This window comes from Pleurodeles waltl, chromosome 4_2 (assembly GCF_031143425.1).
Source record: "Pleurodeles waltl isolate 20211129_DDA chromosome 4_2, aPleWal1.hap1.20221129, whole genome shotgun sequence".
NCBI classification, from domain to species: domain Eukaryota; kingdom Metazoa; phylum Chordata; class Amphibia; order Caudata; family Salamandridae; genus Pleurodeles; species Pleurodeles waltl.
Window position 1 is genome coordinate 444,214,983 of NC_090443.1, and position 22,744 is coordinate 444,237,726.

At 44.2% G+C, this 22,744-nt stretch overlaps 1 protein-coding gene across 2 annotated transcripts in view; it reads right to left on the reverse strand.

The window, feature by feature from the left end:
• The window catches only part of EVI5L (ecotropic viral integration site 5 like), a 1,467,274-nt gene that overhangs the window by 115,305 nt on the left and 1,329,225 nt on the right, over window positions 1–22,744 (reverse strand). For both annotated transcript variants that reach the window (XM_069231736.1, XM_069231735.1), the window contains one exon: window positions 22,146–22,241. In XM_069231736.1, coding sequence (XP_069087837.1) covers window positions 22,146–22,241 — 96 coding nt within the window. The remainder of the gene's footprint in view (window positions 1–22,145; window positions 22,242–22,744) is intronic.

Consider the following 22,744-nt stretch of genomic DNA (forward strand, 5'->3'; position numbering starts at 1 on the left):
CCCATAGAAAGTATGGTTAGTGCTCTAAAGAACTAAAATGAGTACATGTTTTCTGAGTTCTCAAATAGTGACAAAGCACTTTAAAATTGCTATCTTGATGTTTTTTTATCCAGGTGATCACTTGACTATATGTTGCATCCAGGGGAGAGAATGTGATGTTACGGCCAGAGCTGCAGACTTTGCAACTGGGGAATCAGGTTCGAGTTTCAACATCAGCTTGACATCCTGAGATTCTGGGCAAATCACTTCATTGCCCCATGCCTAAAGCCGAAAAGCTATGTGTTCTTGTGCAATTTAACTGATGCCCACGTAAAGCATGTCGATACCTTCAGATCAAGTCTGTGCTAAATATATATTTTAAAAAATGGAAGAGTTTTGCACACTTCTGTCATTGGGCTATACTTAGGCTACATTTGGTATTTGTGCTACATTTGGGCTCTTTTTTCTGGCGCAGTATTCTCAGTAGAAAATGCTTTTAGTTTTCCACTTCGATTCCATCATGATGGCTGTCAGATGTGCTACACTTTTGGCATACATTCTGAATGTGCATGTTTCAGTCTACATGTCAGAATGTTTTCATGAAATAGAAGACGAAGATATTTGAGAGTTCACTTATAATGTAGCCTAATTTTTCTTTCTACAGCACTAACCATAATGTCTATGACAAAAGGAACATCCTCATTTTATTCCTTTCTAAATGAAATGTTTTAAGTTTTACCAGTTTGATGGCTTCAAGTGCGCCACACTTTTGTCATAGGTAAGACTGATAGTGCTCTCGTAGCTCTTTAGAACACTCTGGGAGACTGCAATAGAACAGAAGGGAATCAAGTGACAGGCTGTCCTGTTGGAAGTACATGTTTTTACTGAGAATGTCAGACTTCATTCTCATATGGCTGAGAAAAGAAGTGTGAGTTTACAGAAACTATGCTCTTTATTATAGCTTATGGAGCACCTTCCACAACCTCTATGGGAAAATCATGAGTAGTTTTTTCTCAAACATAACTCATGAAATCCCAGCAAACTTTTTTTTTTTTTTTTTTACAGGGTAAAATCACATTAGCAACAAATTATTTATATTGTAACTAAAATCTGTTATCAACCTCTGTATGTTCTCCTTTTTCTGACCCTCAAAACCTGCCATTCACTAAAATGAATTTCAATGGGTACTATCATGTATATTGGCCCAAGATAGTTGCTATCAATTTTTGGTTGAAGTGCTGACAGTCAATCAGATCTCACGATGAGATCTGTGCTTGGACTTCACCTAAGTATACAAATCTGGCTCTCCTTTAATATCTCAAAAACTACTTAACGGATTTGCACCAAATAACAAAAAGGCTTCTTTCTGGACTAAAAGCTAAATTTCTGCCATCTTTAGTGCAATTCTGTCCAGCGGTTCAGGCTGTAGTCATGTTCAAAATCCTGATAGGAATTGAAATGAGAAACACAATTTTTTTAAGCCCTACCCTTTTTCTCAGCCCCTGCTTGACAGATCAATTCAAAACTTTCTATGCACAAGACCCTTGGGCACACTTTATTTGGAAAAATTTGCAAAGATTCTTTAAACGGCGCCAAAGGTATAGGCAAGTCAAAAAACACTTATTCTATGGAAACTAGGTCCTACGTATAATTATTCTATGGAAACTAGGTCCTACGTATAATTACCTACTGATGACCGACAGAAGTTAATACAAATAAATAAATAAATATATATATATATATATATATATCCAGAAAAATGGTGTATTTAAATCGCACACCAAGGGCTGCACATCATTCAATACCAGCTGGTAAAATACTCAAAAAAACACTTATTCTCGATAGATTCATCGGCTGCTGTTTATTGAAAAAAGATTAGATTGCAGGTAAATCACACCAGCAAAAGTTGGTACAAAAAGCACAAAAAAACGGTCGACAATGTGCTCACCATTCAAAAGACACACACGCTGTCCCAACCAAATGTCTACGCGTTTCGGCCGAAGCCTTCAACAGGACATTGGCAGACATTTTACACTCAACTATTTAAACCATATAGTCCTTCTTTGATGTTCATTGCATAGCTCAAGAGAAGTGCAAATGGAGCGGCCATTTTATAACGTCACAATTTTAACTTAAAAATGAGAAACTCCTAATCCTGTGCATGTTTTGAAATAAACTATGAACTGAAAATGTGACATTATATATTTCTCTCATATTATAATACATTATCACAAATATAGTCTGGTCACCTGTGAACACAAAAAAATTAATTAATTGTAATCACAGTCTACAATTCTTGAATACAAAACAAATCCCATGTATGCTATTTTTTTCTCTTCTCTTTCTCAATTTTCATTTTTCCTTTTTCCTTTTACTCTTGATGTCCACATATTGCCCACTTATACCTGATAATTTTAATTTTGATTTTGATTTTAGTTTTAATTTTAAAAGCCTGATATATAAATGCAATTAATTAATAATATAAATATATAAATAAATATATATAAATCTATGTACTGCCAATTGATTGCAATACATCCACTTCATATAAAGGCTATATATATACATAAACACAATTAAAAAAACAACGGTTACAGGGACATTATAGTTAGGTTCTGACTTTACTTGCACAAAACCATAGAAATTGAGGAATTATATTTAGAATTATTTCAAGTGTCATAACTCGCAGCCTAAGGTAACTATAACTTTCCCCCTGAACATGCACAGTTTTTCTTCAATAATTTAACTTCTAATGTTTCACTGATATTTTTATTGACGTTATAAAAGTTGCTGTGAGTGCTGTAATATCTGGGGTAATTAGCAGTGCATGGTGAGGGCACGAGTTATAGTTACCTTAGGCCGCGAGTTATAGCTACTTGAAATATCTTTAACTATAACTGCTGAATTTCTATGTTTTTGTGCAAGTAAAATCAGAACCTAACATAACGTCCCTGTAACCTTTGTTTTTTTCAGCGAATTTCTATGGTTTTTGTAACAAAGTAATTTTCAATACTATACATTAATCCAGCCACCACAGTGCACAGCTTTTGGCAGTGCACAGAGGGGTTTGGCCACAGGGCCTGGGCTGCGGTCAGTCCCTCTGGCCAACCCCACTAACCACCCTGCCCCATGCTCCGTACAGTCTTTGGCCATGCACAGCGGGAGTTGGCCGCAGGGCCTGTCTTTCTGCGTGTGAGAGGGTATCTCCGTGTGAAAGTGGCTGTGTGGGAGGGTATATTTGGGTGTGAGAGTGTCTGACTGCACTCCAATAGATGAAAGATGCATTCATCTCCACAAAGGGTTTCCGATTGTTTTTCAATATGGAACCATGAGGTAAATACACTTGCTTTGCATTCGCCAAGCCCAAGAGTTAGGATCATTTGTCCTTTCCAGAAGTGGAGCTTCAACTGTGGCATCCGCTACGTTTATATTTGTAAGTGCTTCATGCCAAGTTTTAATTTCTGTGAAAAGAGCATCATGGCCAGAATGGAGTTCACCTGCTCCTTTATCCAAGAAGAGTCCACAGTTTTCACAAAGTGTCTATCCAACTGGAGCACTTTCTACAAGTTAGTAAGTGCTACCTCATTGGGGTGAATGTGCAGCCCCTCTCCCCGTGCCAATCTTGACTCCGAGGACCCCACCCCCGGGACCCAGCCTTCAATTAATTAAGGAGGATGGCCGTACAGCCCCCTCCCCGGGCCGATCTCGGCCCTGGGGACCCCATCCCCGTGGCCAGGCCTCACCATATACTTTTTTGTGGTGGGGTGGAGCTGGTGGGGTGGGGGCAGATGGGGTGGGGAGGGAGCATGTCCTCCTTCCCAGGGACTATCTCAGCCCCAGGGACCCCATCCCCTGGGGCCCAGTCTTATTATTTTTTATGGGAGTGGGAGGAGGCGTGTGGCCCCTAGCTGATTTAGGACATGGGGACCCCATCCTCAGGGGCGCGGCCCTCTGTCCTGGGTGCCCTCCAGGGCACCAAGTTTGCAAAGGAACCAGAGGGGTAGCCTCAAGGCCCCTGCAGTCCCACTCAGCCCCCCATCTCCTGTGGGAGCCAGCATTGCTGCCACAGACAGGGAGCTGCTAAACATACAGCTCCCTGTCTGTGAGAGCAATTGTTTCCTCTGTTTCCCTGCATGTCTAGGAGCAGGGAAACAGAGGAAACCGTCACAAATTTGTAGCAAAAACAACAACAACTAAAAGTAATTTTGTGTCCTGGGTTTGTCCTGTTGGGACCCCAGCCCCAGAGCTGAGTGGTCAGGGTGTCACTGCCCTGCCCCCTTATCTTAATTTGTATCTTTTTTTCAGAGACTCGGCCGAGTCCCAAGATGGCTGCTAACACTTCCCAATTGAAGTGCTGGCAGAAAATCAGATCTCAGCACAACATCGGGAGGGTTTGGTGAGCCTTTGCGACCCTACATACAGATTGGAATTTTCTTTAATATTTCAGAAACGATTGATTTACACCAAATAACAAAAAGGGTGCTTTCTGCCAAAATTGGTATAGATCCGTCCAGTGGTTCAGCCGATATTCCTGTACAAAATCCCTATGGGATTTAACATGGAGAAAACACGTTTTGGGACTCCCCCTTTTTCTCGGACCCCGCTTGACAGATCACCCCGAAACTTTCCAGGCAGCAGCAGACGTGAGCGTCACATTTGTGAAGATTTGGCAAGCGGCGCCAAAAACATAGGCAAGTAAAAAAAATACTTTCTATAGAAACTTAGGGCCAGATGTAGGAAGAAACCAAATTGCGACTTGCAATTTGCGAGTCCGTGCGACTCGCAAATTGCAAGTCGCAATTTGGTATGCACAAAGGTGTCTCAGACACCTTCTGCAACTCGCAATGGGGTCGCAAAGACCCACCTCATTAATATTAATGAGGTGGGTCGCAGTTTGCGACCCCATTGCGAGTATGGGCACTCACGGGGATGGTGGCCTGCTGGAGTCAGCAGACCACGATGTCCGTGACTGCTTTTTAATAAAGCAGTTTTTTTTTTCCATCTGCAGCCCGTTTTCCTTAAAGAAAAACGAGCTGCACTTGGAAAAAATAACTGAAACCTTTAGTTTCGTTTTTTTTCAGGGCAGGCAGTGGTCCATTGGACAACTGCCTGGTCTGGAAAAAAAAATTCCAGTCACAAAGGGGAAGGGGTCCCATGGGGACCCCTTCCCGTTTGCAACTGGGTTACCATCCACTTCAAGTGGATGGTAACTGCGATTTCATTTGCGACCGCAAATGAAATTGAATAGTATTGCGAGTCACAAATAGGAAGGGAACACCCCTTCCTATTTGCGAGTCGGAAATGCATTTTACGAGTCGGATCCGACTCATTCACATGCTTTGCATAAGTTGGCGATCTAGTGTTGCGCTTGGAGTGTTACAAGTTGTTTTTCTTCTAAAAAGCTTTTTCAAGTCACGAGATCGAGCAACTCCTCCTTTCGCTGATAGTGCGCATGGGCATCGAGTCCTTTGTTAGATTGTTTTACCGCAGAAGGGTGAAGTAAGGAGTGAAGAATTGTCCATGCAATGTATATACATATTTACATAAGAAATTACCACAACGGCTACAGGCATCCGGGGAAGAGAGAGGACGCATGTGAATCTGCAGCACTACATGCCACAAACAGATGTGCACTGGGTAAGTGACATTTTCTGTTCAAAGGCATGTGTAGCTGCAGATACACATACTTTGCATAGACTGAAAAGCAGTCCCCTCCTAAAATAAGGAGCAGCTAGCCTGTAGGAGTTAGAGTAGTTTGAAATAGTGTTTTATGCACCGCTTGACCGACATTTGCTTGTTGGCAAGATAGCACATCCTCACAGTAGTGTTTAGTAAATGTGTGTGGTGTGGACCTAGTGGCTGATTTGCATTTGTCTGCCATTGGTATTTTCTTAAGAATGCCATTGAAGCTCCTTTCTTCCTAGTAGAATGTGCTTTAGAAGTTACTAATAGCTGCCTTGTAGCTTGAATATAGCAAGTTAGAGTACACTTTACTATCCGCCTGGCCAAGCCTTCTTTTGAAATAGGATTACCCTTATGAGGCTGTTAAAAAGCCATAAAAGGTTGTTTAGATTTTCTAAAATCTTTTGTTCTGTCTATATAATAAATGAGAGCTCTTCCAAGATCAAGAGTGTGGAGAGCTCTTTTAGCAACTGAAGACTGGCAATTCCACTGACTGACTGATGTGAAATGGTGAAACCACCTTGGTAGGAATTTTGGACTTGTCCTAAGTACTATTTTGTGTTTGTGAATTTGGAAGAAAGGTTCTTCCAAAGTGAATGCTTGAATTTTACTAACTCTCCTTAAGGAAGTAATTGCTACCAGGAAAGCAACTTTCCATGAGAGAAATTGAAGAGCGCAAGAATGCATGGGTTCAAATGGTGGACCCATAAGCCTTGTGAACACAATGTTAAGATTCCAGGCAGGAGCTGGTGGAGCTCCAGGTAGAATATCTCTTTTAAAGCCTTCCGTAAAAGCTTTTATGACAGGATTTCTAAACAGAGAGATATGCTGTCTATTTTGGAGGTAGGCTGATATTGCTGTTAAATCAATTTTAATAGATAAATATGCAAGATTTGCTTTCTGTAAGTAAAGCAAATAGTAAACAATATCCTGTACTGATGCTTTAAGTGGATCAATGTTTTTAGGTTGACAGTAGTATTCTAAACGTTTCCATTTGGCTGCATAGCACTGTCTGGTTGTAGGTTTGCGTGCTTTTAGAATGTTCATACATTCTGATGGAAGCTGTAGATATCCACATTTTATGACCATAGGAGCAAAATCGCCAGGTTTAGCACAGTGGGATTGGGATGTATGATTTGACCTTTGTTCTGAGTTAATAGGTGTGGTCTGTTTGAAAGCTTGTAATGTGGTACTACAGACAGATCCAACAGTGATGTGTACCAGTGTTGATGTGCCCAAGCGGGAGCTATGAGTATGATAGTGAGGGAGGTGTGACGGATTTTGTTGACCAGAAATGGGATTAGTGGGAAAGGGGGAAAAGCGTAGGCAAATATCCCTGACCAATTGATCCAGAGAGCATTGCCCTTGGAACAAGGGTGTGTGTACCGGGACACGAAGTTTGGGCATTTTGTGTTTTCGCTTGTTGCGAAAAGGTCTAAGTCTGGTGTTACCCACATTTGAAAGTATTGCTGAATTACTTGTGGGTGAATCTCCCATTCATGTATTTGTTGCTGCATCTTGCTTACGAGGTCCGCTAGTTGGTTGTGTATCCCTGAGATATACTTTGCTAGCAGTTGAATGCGATTGTGAATAGTGAAATCCAAATTGTCTGTGCTAGAAGGGACAATTGGGATGAGTGTGTCCCCCCGTTTTTGCAGCCAATACATTGTTGTTATGTTGTCTGTTCTTATTAACACTGTCTTGTGCGTGATCTGTGGCTGAAATGTTTTGAGTGCTAAGAACACTGCTAACAATTCCAAGTGGTTTATGGGGTACTGAGTCCAATTCTCTCAGTATAGTAAGATTGTTCAGATGAGCTCCCCAACCTGCCACTGATGCACCTCTGGTGATTATGGTCTGTGGCACAGGGTCCTGAAATGGCCGCCCTTTTAATAAGTTGGTGTGATTCCACCATTGCAGAGAGTTGTAAGTCCGGCAGTCCAACAAAACTAGATTGTGAAGTTGACCCTGTGCCTGAGACCATTGTTGCGAGAGACACTGTTTAGGGGTTTCATATTTAGATGTGCATTGGGTATTATTGCTATACACAATGCCATCATTCCCAATAGCTTCATGATAAACCTTACTGTGTAAGTCTGATTGTATTGCAGGTGTGATATGAGATTGTGTAAAGCTTGAATTCTCTGTGGGTTTGGGTACGTTAATGCTGACTGAGTGCTCAGAATTGCTCCCAGATACGGTTGTATCTGTGCTGGTTTGAGACGAGATTTTTGTTAATTGATTGTGAACCCTAGACTGTGTAGGGTATTGATTGTGTATGCTGTTGACAGGTTTGAATGGTGCTGGCTTTTATGAGACAGTCGTCCAGATAGGGAAAGACATGTATATGTTGCCTTCTGAGGGATGCTGTAACCACTGCAAGGCATTTGGTGAATACCTTTGGTGCTGCTGTTACTCCAAAGGTGGTAATGCTTGCCTGCTATCACAAACCTTAGATATTTGTGATGTGCTGGATGTATGGGAATATAGAAATAAGCATCTTTTAAATCTAATGCTGTCATGTAGTCCTGTTTTTATAGAAGGGGAATTACATCCTTGAGAGTGACTATGTGGAAGTGCTCTGAGAGGATGTCCTGATTGAGAGGTCTGAGATCCAAGATTGGTCTGAGAGTACCATGCTTTTTTGGTATAAGGAAGTATAGAGAATATACTCCTTTCCCTTGTTGAGATATAGGTAACACCTCTATTGCATCCTTGAGTAGAAGCGATTGTACTTCTTGTTTTAATAGAATGAGATGCTCCTGAGTTAGTTTGTGTGAACGAGGTGGAATGTTTGGTGGAGTAGAAATTAGTTATAGACAGTACCCTTGTTGGATAATTGACAGAACCAACTTATCTGTAGTGATGTGCCATGGGGGATAGAAATTTACCAGTTTTCCACCCACACAGGAGATGTGTGCACTGTGGGGACGGTGAGAAAGTCACTGTTTGTTAGATCGTGAGGAACCTCTGGGTGTGGAAGGTTTACTTCTTCCTCTACTACTGGATCCTCTATATGAGCCTCTAAATGACCCTCAAGTGTACAATTGTGAGGATTGTTTTTGATGGATGGTTGCTGTTTCAGTAGCCGATGGTTTGAAACCCCCTCAAAATTGTGGTCTACGAAAATTACCCCTGGTGGGTGTGGTATGCAAATCTCCATGGCCTTAGCTGTTTCCGAATCTTTTCCAAGTTTGTCTATTACTATGTCCACCTCAGAGCCAAATAAATGATGCTTATCAAAGGGCATGTTTAAAACTGCCTGCTGTATCTCAGGTCTGAAAACTGAACATCTTAACCAGGCATGTTTCTTAATAAGCACACTGGTGTTAACTGATCTAACTGCTGTATCAGCTGCATCCATAGCAGACCTAATAGCATTGTTAGATATTGCTTGCCCTTCATTAACTATTTGCTGTCCCCTTTTTTGGTGTTCTAGAGGGAGATATTTTAATAGCTCTACCATTTCGTCCCAGTGTGCTCTGTCATATCTAACCAAAAGAGCTTGTGAATTGGCTATCCACCAGTAATTTGCAGCTTGTGAGGCCACCCTTTTCCCAGCTGCATCTATTTTCCTGCTTTCCTTATCAGGACGAGGGGCATCTTCTGTGGACTGACTGTTAGCCCTTTTCCTCGCTGCACCAACTACAATGGAATAAGGAGGTAGTTTAGCGCTTATAAACACAGGGCTTGAGGGTGCTGGTTTATATTGTTAGTCCACTCTAGGAGTAATAATCCTAGCTTTAACAGGCTCTTGAAAGATATCAGAAGCATGTCTGGGCATGCCTGGGAACATAGGAAGACATTCATATTGCTTATGTGTTGATGCCAGTGTGTCAAACAGAAAATCCTGCTCTATGTGGTCAGTGTGCATTTGCACATTATGGTATGCTGCTGCTATAGCCACTACTTGATTACATGCTATACTGTCTTCTGGTAGGGAGGGTCTGGCAGGATAAAATTGAGGGTCATTTGATAAAATGGGATCAGAGTCATATGTATTCCATGGATCTGTGTCCTGTAAGTCATCACTAAAATTAACGTCATGTGGTGAAATTGAGGATGTCTGTGGTTATAATTGTGCCTCATATGTGGGTGATGGTGGTGGAGGTGGTGTGGAAGAAGGAACAGGAGAATGTGGTGGTGAAAGCTGTTTCTGCATTGAAGTCTCTCCCTTTTGTTTGTGCTTGAAGACCTTCTTTGATGGAGGTGCATCTTTTGAAGTGTCTCTAAAAGTCAATTTCCTTTTCAAAGGTCAATGGAGGGGAGGCAATTATTTTTCTTGTGTCCTTCTGAATAAGTAACTTTCTTTGTTTGGCATCCATCACCTCTAAAGTAGGTTGAAAGTCTATGGCTCCTGGGTAGAAGTAGTTTCTTTAACTCAAACCGAAAGTGCCGGCTCCGAAGATGGTGTAATCTTTTTCGGCTCTGAAGATGGTGCTGATCTTTTCAGCTCCAAAGAAGTGCTTTCAGATTTTCGGCTCGACTCTGAGTCTGGTGTAGGAGTCTGTTTGGTCGAAGCTGAGTGCACCTTATTCTTAAATCTCGGTGCCGAAACCAAAGGTTGGTCATTCAGACTTTCTTTTGTAATCTGACCATGGCCCGAAGGCAGTGGAGGCCCGACGACCAGTGCTGGAGTCTTTTTAGTCATTTTGTGTGGTGTGATGGGGCAGTTGTACTCACATACTGCGCTGCAGGCCCGTAGTGGCTGTCGTCATCTGAATGTTCTTTGGAGTCAGAGTCTTGGGCGAAAAAACTGCCCCTTGCCGTACTTCTTCTTGGGCATGTTCTTCACCGAAGATCAGACTCACATTGAAGTCGGCCCTTAAAGTGCGCTGCCCTTGTAAGGGCAAGAATAGATGTATAGATGGAAACACGATCGAAAACAATACCGACGATATTATAGAAAGAGTAGAATACGTTTTGAATTACCGAATCGAGATTCACCGGATCAAGAGGAAACACGTCCGAACCAGACGGCGGAAAGAAAACAATCTAACAAAGGACTCGATGCCCATACGCACTATCACCGAGAGGAGGAGTCACTCGATCTCGTGACTTGAAAAGGCTTCTTCGAAGAAAAAAAAACTTGTAACACTCCGAGCCCAACACTAGATGGCGAACTTATGCAAAGCATGTGTATGTGCAGCTACCCATGCCATCGAACATATATATATATAGATATATATGGATAAGTTACTTACCTGTAAATCCTAGTTCTCTTCCAGGGGTATCCTCATCAAAGTCATAAACATTGAATATTCCCGCCCTTGTGCGGGGACCCCGGAGCATATATATATAAAATACATACATATTATCATGTGTAAAACAGCAATGCAGGCTATAATCATAAACAGGCTAAAATGCTTTATTTCTATGCAAGTTTTTTTTTTTTTTTTTTTTTTATATTATAAAATCACAATAGATCATAAATATCTACCTAAGCCCCAAAAACTGGACTTAGGGAAGTAAACAGCAGTAAATAGCAGAGAAAAATAGAAAAAACCACATTGAAAAACAATGAAGCATTCTTAGCCAATAGGCTGCATGCAGGTTAACACAGGAGAACCATAAAAACTTTGGCACCGTGCCTTTAAGACCCTGAGCACCTCCAGTATCCCACCATGCCTCAGGGGTGAAGGGAAGGTGACAGTTGGTTCACAGTTAGGTCAGTACTTTTTTACGGTGACAATCTGTGTAACTGATCAGAAAGATAATCTGTCCTGCACTTCTAGGAGACTTGAGTCCGGGGAGGAGGGTGGGTTGTTTATGACTTTGATGAGGATACCCCTGGAAGAGAACTAGGATTTACAGGTAAGTAACTTATCCTTCTCGCTCTCTCTCAAATGGCACGTGGTAAAACCCCTGGCTCAGACGGACTACCAATGGAATATTATAGCTCATTATCCGCTCATCTCCTACAGCCTTTGATCGAGGTATTTAATGAGGCACGAAATAGAAAGCAGTTGCCAGATTCCATGCGCGAAGCATTGATAATGGTGCTACCAAAACCAGGACGCGACCCACTTGATGTCAAATCCTATAGACCACTCTCCCTGTTAAATACTGACTGTAAACTCCTGGGGAAAATCCTAGCAAATAGGCTACTCCCTTATTTATCAGACTTAATCCATCATGATCAATCTGGATTTGTACCAGGGAGGAACACTTTTCTAAACATAAGACGCCTAATACGTATATTACACAATGCCACAGAAACTGAGGCAGTGGCTGTGGCATTGGACATAGAGAAGGCGTTCGACACGCTCGGATGGGAATATCTCTTCCGCACACTGAAGGCGTTCGGCTTTCAAACCGGTTTCATCAACTGGATTGCCACGCTATACGCAAAACCAACAGCCCGCGTTAAAACGGGCCAAATGATATCAGAGGCGTTCCCCATCGGAAGAGGCACTAGACAAGGATGCCCTCTATCCCCTTTATTATTTGCAATAGCTATGGAGCCATTGGCAATTAAACTCCGCAGCTGGGCAAGCAGATGGGGCATCCGAGAATCCAACATATACCATATTATTTCCTTATACGCGGATGATGCTTTAATATATTTGCGGAACTATACCTCCTCCCTCACAGAAGTTATACAAATCCTGGATAACTTTGCTTTATCCTCTGGCCTATGCGTTAATTGGGCGAAATCATGTATTTTCCCGCTTACCCGTATACCCACTGAGAAGCAAACGTTATTACCACTACACCAACTGACATGGGCATACCAGACCTTTAAATATCTGGGGATTCAGGTCTACCACTCCATGACAGACCTACGCGAGGGCAATTTCGATAGGCTGCTACGCTCAACTCGGGGATCTATGGCATTTTGGAGCTCCCTCCCACTATCACCCATGGGCCGAACGGCCATAGCTAAAATGTTAATATTACCTAGATTTTTATATTATTTCATGGCGCTCCCATTGTCCCTACCACGTTCATTCTTTCATAAACTACATTCCCTGCTAACAGATTTGCTGTGGGGCAGGGACAGACGGAGAGTAGCCCTAGCCATTACACAATATCCACAGGAGGAAGGTGGACTCGGCATGCCGAACTTTGAGTTATACTATGCAGCAGCCCAACTCCAATGGATAACCACATGGCTTAATGAACCACCCACCCCAGAATGTACAGCGATAATGTCTTGTGTGGCACCACAAACGATATTGACATCACTTATGTCCAAACCTCCTTACCCATCTAACAGAAATCCCCTGGTAGAAACAGCCAGATACTGCTGGCGGAGATATGTTCAGGGCAAAACCCCAACTCCCCCTTACTCGCCTGCAATACCTTTGGCTCAGTTACCAGGCGTCCAAGCTCTCTCCCAGCACCATGATATACGGGTAACCAAGACATTGAACACGGGGGACCTGTACTCGTGCTCTAAAGCAAGCACTTTTGCAGAACTCGTTTCTGCCGGTATCATGCAACCTGGGGCCTTCTTAACATTTAATGCCATTAACAAACTTCTACAAAACTTTTGGGGGCGCAACCTAAATGAACCCGACGAATCCCCTCTACTCACCTCATTACTCACTAAAGGAAATATAAAGGGCAGCATTACTAAATTATATAAAATACTCCTTACAGATACCTGTACTGCTCTGACCCAAGTTAAAAGCCGCTGGGATGGGGTCCTCCCCACACCAGTCGACCAGAAGTCCTGGAAAGCTGCCCTTACCACGATTAAAACTGTATCCCGTAACGTTAGACTAAGATATACCCAATTCAATTATATTCATCAAGCATATCTATCTCCGTCCCGTATCAACAAAATATACCCAAACTCTAAACCAGAATGCCCTAGATGTGCAACCCCTGCAGCAAATTTCTACCATATGGTTTGGGAATGCCGCGCAATACATACTGGCTGGTGCCGCATCACCGAGACGGTTGCAGATATAATAGAAAACACGCTTCCTCCCACACCAGAATCCTGCTTGCTGGGCATACGTCGCCGGGGCAAGAATGAAAAACATACTCACAAGTTTATAGATCTTGCGTTTGTAATATACAAACGATTGATCGCTACACACTGGAAGGCCCCTAATGCCCCACCCTATCACGCTTGGCTTGCAGCCTTACACTGCTCCACACTAGCGGAGGCCCACACTCTAAAACAGCTGCAACTCAGAGGCCAGATACAAGAGGGTGCCGAACACTGGGACCACTTTGTAGTACAAATAGAGTCTAGAGATGATAAATACCCCCCTTGAAATACGTGACATGAACAAAACAGCCTGTAAGTAAATACTAAGCAATCACGAAAAAAAAAAAAAAAAAAAAAAACATATCACACCTGACGTAGTACCTTAACTAACCTCGCCATATCAGCCCGAAAATGTACAGTTGGATAACAAGCGCAACTTCACCCAGACATAAACACACAAATTGACAGAAGAGGCCGATGCCCTGTTACCCCTGCCCTCGCCCCAATACAAACCATATAACATGCAAACAAGCACTAACATACCTCATGCCTATATAGCTGAATGTTACCGTAGTCACTTAGAATACTATTAAATATACTTAAGTAAAACTATAGATATGCCTACTGCTATTGTTCTAAATTGTTTCAAGTTAAGTTGTATGTCAGTACATTAAAAATGTAACCGTACTGTATGGGAATTACAAGTACGTGCAGTGGCACATGACAAGGGAAAAATGTTTATTCTCTTACTAATTCGAGTGACATGTACGGTTATTCGTGTGATGTGTTTAATAAACAGATTTAAAAAAAAAAAAAAAAAAAAAAAAAACTTATCCTTCTCTTCCAGGGGATCCTCATCAATAGTCATAAACATTGAATAGATTAGCAAGCCCATCCCTAAACTCTGCGGACTGTCTGAAAGAAGTGCAGGAAAGAATACATATTCATGCAAATAGATTTCTAAGAGAGGCCTGCCCCACCTGGGCATCCGCTCTTGCATCCGAGTCTAAACAGTAATGCTTAGTAAAGGTATGCACAGACTTCCATGTAGCAGCCTTACAAATCTCGGAAATTGGTACATTGTTAAGGAGGGCAGCAGTAGCCGCTTTTCCCCTTGTGGAATGCGCTTTTGGCCTAGCCAGTAATTGCTTATTAGCCAGTTGGTAAGTGTTAACAATACAAGACACAATCCATCTTGATATCGTTCGTTTAGACGCTGCCTCTCCTGTTCTTAAATGACCATAATTCAGAAACAAATGGTTAGAATGTCTAATCGGTTTTGTTTTGTCCAAATAGAATTTCAGCACTCTTTTCAAGTCTAAAGAATGCAATGCTTTCTCAGCCGGAGTCTCCGGATTGGGAAAGAAAGTCGGTAAAGATATAGTCTGATTGATATGGAATTCTGACACCACCTTCGGAAGGAAAGATGGGTGAGTTCGCAGAACCACTCTATTATCGGGAAAAACCGTGTACGGTTCTCTGCAAGACAGAGCCTGAATTTCGCTGACCCTCCTCGCTGAAGTAATGGCCACCAAAAAAGCCGTCTTCCACGTAAGGTGCTGTAAAGAGGCCTTGTGGATAGGTTCAAAGGGAGGGCCCATAAGTTTTGACAGGACTACATTCAGTTCCCATGGAGGAGAAGGTCTCCGAATGGGAGGAAAAACCTTTTTCAAGCCTTCTAAGAAATCCTTGACTACAGGTATCGTAAAGAAGGATTCCTGAGAAGGCGACTTACGATACGCTGTAATTGCAGACAAATGAACCTTAATAGAAGATACCTGCAGACCAGACTTCGCCAGATGAAGCAAATAGGACAGTATGACATCCTCCTGAGCTCGTATGGGATTTATACCTTGTTGAGAGCACCAGATGTAAAATCTCTTCCACTTAAAAGCGTAAGAACGCCGCGTGGAAGGTCGTTTTGACTATTTCAAGATGTTCATGCACTCCTGTGAGAGCCCTAGGTGCCCATACTGTAGGAATTCAGGAGCCATGCTGTCAAGCTCAGAGAGGGAAGGTTGGGATGTAGGATTCTGCCTTCCATTCTGCTCAGGAGATCCGGTCTGCACGGCAACCTCCTGTGAGGTTTTTCCGATAAGTTGAGTAGATCCGTGTACCAGAATTGGCGGGGCCATTGTGGCGCTATCAGAATCATTCTGGTTCTGGAGTTGTAAAGTTTGTTGATTACTGCCAGTATGAGGGGAATCGGTGGAAAGGCGTAGAGAAATATCCCTGACCAGTTGATCAACAGGGCATTCCCTTGAGGTCCCGGACGGCAGAACCTGGATGCGAAGTCTGGGCATTTCTTGTTTGCTTCGTCTGCAAAGAGATCCAACTGGGGTCGACCCCATTGACCGAAGATGTCCTCGACGACTTCGTCGTGTAGGACCCAGTCGTGCGCGTCTTCTAGATGTCTGCTCAGGAAATCTGCCTCTACGTTTTGCTGACCTGGCAGGTGTATCGCTGTGATAGACATTCCCCTGGCCAGGAGCCAATGCCATATCGTTTGGGACTCTCGAGACAGAGGTAGTGATCTTGTTCCCCCCTGTTTGTTCAGGTAATGCATTGTGGTTGTATTGTCTGTCTGAATTAGGAGAGATTTCCCCTGAACCAATGGAGAGAAAGATTTGAGAGCCAGATGGACCGCTCTGAGCTCCAGTAGATTTATGTGATAGTTCTTTTCCTTGTCGGACCACAGACCCTGAGCTTGGAAGGAACCCAGATGAGCACCCCAACCCTGAAGAGACGCATCCGTTACCAGAGTGTCGGCTGGAATTGTCTGGTGAAACGGAGAGCCTATCGACAGGTGAGGTCTGTGCATCCACCATTGTAGTGATTGAAAAGCCGCTGCTGGTAGTCGTACTCTGTCCTCCCAGCGACCAGTTTTTTGGCTCCAGTTGTTCTCTAATGCCTCCTGAAGGGGCCTCATGTGTAGCCTGGCATTCGGGACAATGAAGATGCATGAAGCCATGGAGCCCAGAAGCGATGTCACCTGACGAGCAGTAGGTGCATCGGCTGTTAATAGTTGTTGACACTTCCTGTGGATTGATAAAAGTCGTTCCTCCGAAGGATACACTCTTTGGAGCTCTGTGTTTAGTATAGCTCCCAGGTAGTGGAGGTTTTGTGTTGGAATCAAGGTTGACTTGTTGTGGTTGATTTGAAGACCTAGAGACTCGAAAGTTCTTAGTACAATGTCTCGATGTTTTCTCGCCTGATCCGGAGAGGAAGCCTTCAATAACCAGTCGTCCAGGTAGGGGTAGACGAATATTTTTCACCTTCGAAGATGTGCCGCTACCACTGCTACACATTTTGAAAAGACTCGGGGTGCAGACTTCAGGCCGAATGGTAGGACTCTGAATTGGTAGTGCTGTGACGCTATCTGGAAACGTAAGAATTTCCGATGTTTGGATGCTATTGGGATGTGAAAATATGCATCCTGTAGGTCGATGGAGCACATCCAGTCTCCCTGATGCAGTTGCGGAACAATCTGGTGAAGGGCTAGCATCCTGAACTTCTGTTTTCTTATGTACTTGTTCAGGAGCCGTAAGTCCAGAATTGGCCTGAAGATGCCCTGTTGACCTTTTTTCGCCACCAGAAAGTAACGGGAGTACACCCCTTTTCCTTTTTGTGCCGGAGGAACCTTTTCTACAGCTTTCTTTTGTAGGAGTGCAAGAACTTCCTTGCGTAGCAGGCTGAGATGAGAAGGAAAACATCTTGCTGGTGGAAAGTGTGGCGGAGGTTTTTTGAAAAGGAGAGAATAGCCATGTTCGACAATATTGAGCACCCATTTGTCTCTTGTGATGGAGTGCCACTCGTGAAGATGATGCGTAATACTTCCCCCCACCGGAGTGGTGCACAGTGCTGAGGGAAGCAATGCTTCATTGCTTTGTTGGTGTCTTTGCTGTAGACTGTTGAGGTCTACTTGCCCCTCGGTCTCTTGTGGGTCTACGTGCCTGAAACAGGGGACGTCCCTGTCGTTGTTGTGGCCTCTGAGACCAGTGAGGGGTTTGAACCCTCTGCTGGAATGGTCGTCTGTCGTACGGCCTGTACCTCCGCCTGAAGTCTTTCTTACGTTCCAGGCCCACTGCCCTCATAGTGTCCACCTCCGTTTTCATTCGGGCCATCTCTTCATCCGCGTGGGTACCGAACAACGAATTCCCGCTGAATGGGAGGTTTAAAATGCGTTGCTGTGCTTCCTGTTTCAGACCCGTGAGCCGTAGCCAGGAAGACCTCCTAGCGCAGATTCCGTGCGCATACCCATGCGCAGCCAAATCCGCCCCGTCCGCCGCCGCGCTGATGACCTGGTTAGATACTAGGCCCCCTTCCTGCAAGATTTCCTGGAAGTCCTGTCTATCTTCCCTGGGCAACTTTTCTGTAAATCTGTGGAGTGAGTCCCACAGAGAGCGGTCATATCTGCCCAGAAGTGCTGAGGCGCTGGAGACCTTCATAGCAGATGCCGCCGTACCGCACATCTTTCTCCCCAGGGAGTCTAGGTGTCTGCTCTCCTTATCCGGGGGGACTGTGGAAGATGATGCCACAGAGTGTGTTTTTCTGGCTGCGGCTAAGATAACAGAGTCCGGTGGCGGATCCTTCCGCAGGAATAAAGGATCTTGCTCCGGAGCTTTGTACTTCTTTTGAATCCTAGCCGGGGCAGACTTGAGAGTGGCTGGAGTCAGAAAGGTGTCCATAGTAGGTTGCAGCAAACCCGGTACTAGTGGCAGCAGTTTTCTCGAGACTGATCTGTGTTGTAGGGTCTCAAAGATAACTGAGGATGAGGTGGCCGGCTCCGGTACCTCAATATTTAGTTTCTGCGCTCCTCTTAAAAGAACCTCATTAAAAGTGGTGATATCATCCACCGGTGAGATCCTAGCAGGTGGAGAATCTGTCAGTGTGGGGGAGTAGCGCCCAACAGACGATCCTGAAGAAGACCAAGAAGGTGATCTTCTGTGTGGTGTTCGCGACCTGGTTCTCCTTCGGGAACGAGACCTGCTACGAGAAGCTGTAGCAGAGTGTGCAGGTCTTGTGGTCGGCTGACGAGAAGCAGAACGAGCCCGTCCTGCTCTAGCTGTAGGCGATGGCGTTCTAGGTAATGAGGCAGTAGGAGAATACATCCTAGAGTATTGGGAATCCGGGGATGCTGCCGGCCTATTCAGGCTCTCTAACCATCTAGGTGATAGAGTGATGGGAGAAACATGCCCCGATGAGCCCGCTCTGGAATGGGATGATGCACTCCGTATAGAGACCACCGGTGAGGGAGCTTTATCCGCTGGCTCTACTGCCTGTGACACAGCTGAAGGTTGTGTCGACGTCGATTGCATCCTCGACGTCGAAAGTTGCGATGGCTGGTCTGTTCTCGACGTCGAAGGTCTTGACGTCGAAGGCCTCGACGTTGAATGTCTTGACGCCGATCGCGGGACCTGGACCTACTCGCCGTCGTGTGTCTCGACGTTGAGTGGCGAGTGGTCGACGGCGGATGTTCATGCCGTCGTGGTGTTTTTGGCGTCGTGTCCTTCGACGCCAAGGGACGAGATGTTCTCGACGGCGAACGGGAGCGCCGGAGATGGCTCGACGCCGAACGGCGGCCTGCCGTCGACGGAGATGTACCCCTGTGCTGTCCATGCTTCGACGCTTTGTCTCTCGACGTCGGTCTGGTCACCGTCGACGGCGATCTATGCCGGTGAGACGGTGGCGCCGATGACGTCGATGGAGAACAAACAGGCACAATCCTACCTGTCGACGTCGATCTGGCCATTCCTTCTGTTGTAGGGCTGGGAAGTGAAGAGGATGTTGACTTTTTCCTCTCCTGAAGCCCATGTAGCCTGATTTTCTCTCTGTCTTTGAGAGTCCTCCTTGACATCTTCTTACAATACTTGCAGGTGTCAGGACAGTGACTCTGTGGCAGGCAGACAATACACAGAGAGTGTGGGTCTGACTGGGCTTTCTTCTTCCCACAAGAAGGACATTTTACAAAAAGAGATGGCATTTTCTGTCAGAAAAGACTGGCAAACTCAGACAAAAGATGTTATCTGTCGAGTAAACAGGAAAAACACTATTTTTAAGGATTTTTCTGAAGAAAAAACTCAGAAAAACTGAGAGCTCAATGCTCCAGGATCCTCTCAGAAGAAGCCGGAAAAAAGAACTGACCTAACTGTGAACCAACTGTCACCTTCCCTTCACCCCTGAGGCATGGTGGGATACTGGAGGTGCTCAGGGTCTTAAAGGCACGGTGCCAAAGTTTTTATGGTTCTCCTGTGTTAACCTGCATGCAGCCTATTGGCTAAGAATGCTTCATTGTTTTTCAATGTGGTTTTTTCTATTTTTCTCTGCTATTTACTGCTGTTTACTTCCCTAAGTCCAGTTTTTGGGGCTTAGGTAGATATTTATGATCTATTGTGATTTTATAATATAAAAAGAAAAAAAAAAAAAAAAAAAACTTGCATAGAAATAAAGCATTTTAGCCTATTTATGATTATAGCCTGCATTGCTGTTTTACACATGATAATATGTATGTATTTTATATATATATGCTCCGGGGTCCCCGCACAAGGGCGGGAATATTCAATGTTTATGACTATTGATGAGGATCCCCTGGAAGAGAAATATATATACACACACACACACACACACACACAGATAGATATATATCTTTTAAAAGTGTTCTGGGGTTCCCGCGCGTGGGCGGGACTATTCAGTACTTATGACTATTGATTAGAAGCGCTATGGGCGATGTTGTGTGGTGTGTGCATGCATGGGGGTGTGAGTGTGTAGAGGGGTTGTGTGAGTGCGTGTATGCATGCGGGCGGTGTAATGTGTGTATGGGAAACATGACGTGTATGAATGTGGGCATGTATGTGCGCGTGTATGTGTGTGAGTGGTGTGAGTGTGCGTGTAGTGGGATGTGGGGGTGTGTGTGGGGGTTTCTGTGGGTGTGGGGGGGAAGGGGTGGGGAGGGGATCCTACCACCTTTGGGGGGTGGTAAGGGGGTCGTGGCTGTAGGGGGGGGACTCAGGGAAGGGGGAGACGGAGACCCCAATCAGTGCCAGTGAACAAATTCCCTTGCACTGATACTGCCTACAGCCATGGATTTCATGGCGGTACAAAACCCCACGAAATCCATGGCGGTATGCGGGGTCCTGATACCGTCGGCGGTCTAGTGATGGCCGCCGGGCTGGAGACCAAAGTCTCCAGCCCAGCAGTCGTTACCACCCTGGCGATCGGTGTGTTAAAGTGGAGGTTTTGGATGCCGGTAACCGTCATGGTCAAAATCCCTTTTTTTTTTACCGCCGCCCTTTTGGCAATATTACCGCCGCTTTAACACCAACCGCCAGGGTTGTAATGAGGGCCATTGTGTCCTGTACCCTTTTTCAATAACAGTGGGTATACTACAAGTTAATAACTGAGTTTTCACACTTTCAAAGCAAACACAGAAGTGTTGTTGCATTAGTCCCACAGGACATTTGTTTGGCTTATTGGTTTAGGGAGGCTAGGCAGTATTCCCCAGCATGTTTGCCATAGTTTCAAAGGTAGATATGCTCACTCAGTTCAAGGAATGAGGCCTTGGAAGGCATACTTGGACACCCCCAACTTGCATCAACACACTGGAAGGAGTTGGATTTAGCACAGTAAGTGCACTAATGGTGCATGAATTAAACGTTTTCATGAGCTTAAGTAACTAAGGACGAAAGCCATTAGTATTGGTTCACTTGCCAATTATGCAGGATTAGTCAGGACTCTGATGAGGACAAAGACATCATCTTCACTTACAGATTCAAACCCATTGGCGCTGCACTCACCCAGATACTGAAATTCTATGGTATTTATGGGTAAATGCTTGACCTGCTTGCCATGCTCATCCTCCTTCAGAACTTAGTAGATGTTGAGTTTGTTATATGATAAGTGCATTACAGTCGCAACACTGCACATAAAATGTGGATGGAACATTTAATGATCACAGGCTATCCTGTGTGTCAAACGTTTATGTCTCAGGGGACAACAATCACAGCATTACTAAGTCAGGTTTTCATGACTGGAAAAAGAAATGGCGTTGAGGGACAACTGCTGGATTTGGAAGAACCTACACTTTTTAAAAAGACACAGGAGGTCATTATTTTTACTTTGCTAACATTTCATGCCTCTTTTTACCTTCAAACAGCACACTTTTAAGCTACAGTTTACGATTAGAGTGTTGCAGTGTAGTTTTGTAATGGCATTTTTATCCTTGACAGGCTATTAAGGTGCCCCTTTATGTGGACATGTTAATTTGGTGCACCTTCTCTAGAGAGAATTTGTGGATCAAGAGTTCTGGGGTGCCCACACGTAGCAGGGAATTATTCTAACATTTGTGACAATTAATAAGGTTCCACAGTGCATAAAAATGTTCTAACATCGTAAACTTAGTCTGCAGCTCAGATATAAGGGTGGGGTCAAAATCAGTTTACTCAATTTCATGCTCAATGAGCTGGATCTATTGCTCAGCAAGTAACGCTGCTATTCTTGCCTAAATCTGGAAGTATGTCTTATACTGGTGTGTCAACCTTACCTGAATTTCCAGCTCTGCTATCCTCTGCCGCATCTCAGCAACTGCAGCCATGCTGTCGGCTTCTCGCAAGCGCACAGCCATAACCTCCTCTTTACTCTAATATGGAAAAGAAGTGGAATTAGTGGGAAGTTTACGGAAGTAGGTTACCTTGCATTTGACTCTAATTTACAGTAGTACAATTTGATTAGTTTCTAGTTTTCCATATTCACCTTGCACTGAGTTTTCTGAACTCATTCTGCATTTGCCACTTCGTTGTCTCGCGCACAACTGCATTAGTCCCTAATCTGAGTGCTTCAGCTGTGTTTGACATTTGCTTCCTGCACTATTTTTGCACCAAGTCCCTGGCTCCCATGCTGTCATTTTGCAGGTATGGCCAGCACTTATTTCCTTGAATTCATCCTTCTCTTGGTCCTTCTTTTCTGGTGCTCAACATATGTTGGAACAGGCAAGTCCCCTGCATTGTTATGGGCCTTCACTCTTGCCCCAAGTGCCCCAACTGTAATAATTTCTGGATCTCGAATGCTGATTTTTGTTGTCATTGGGCGAATATAGTGATCATGTGTGTGTACCATGACACAGGCCTTTCTCACAGATTGAGG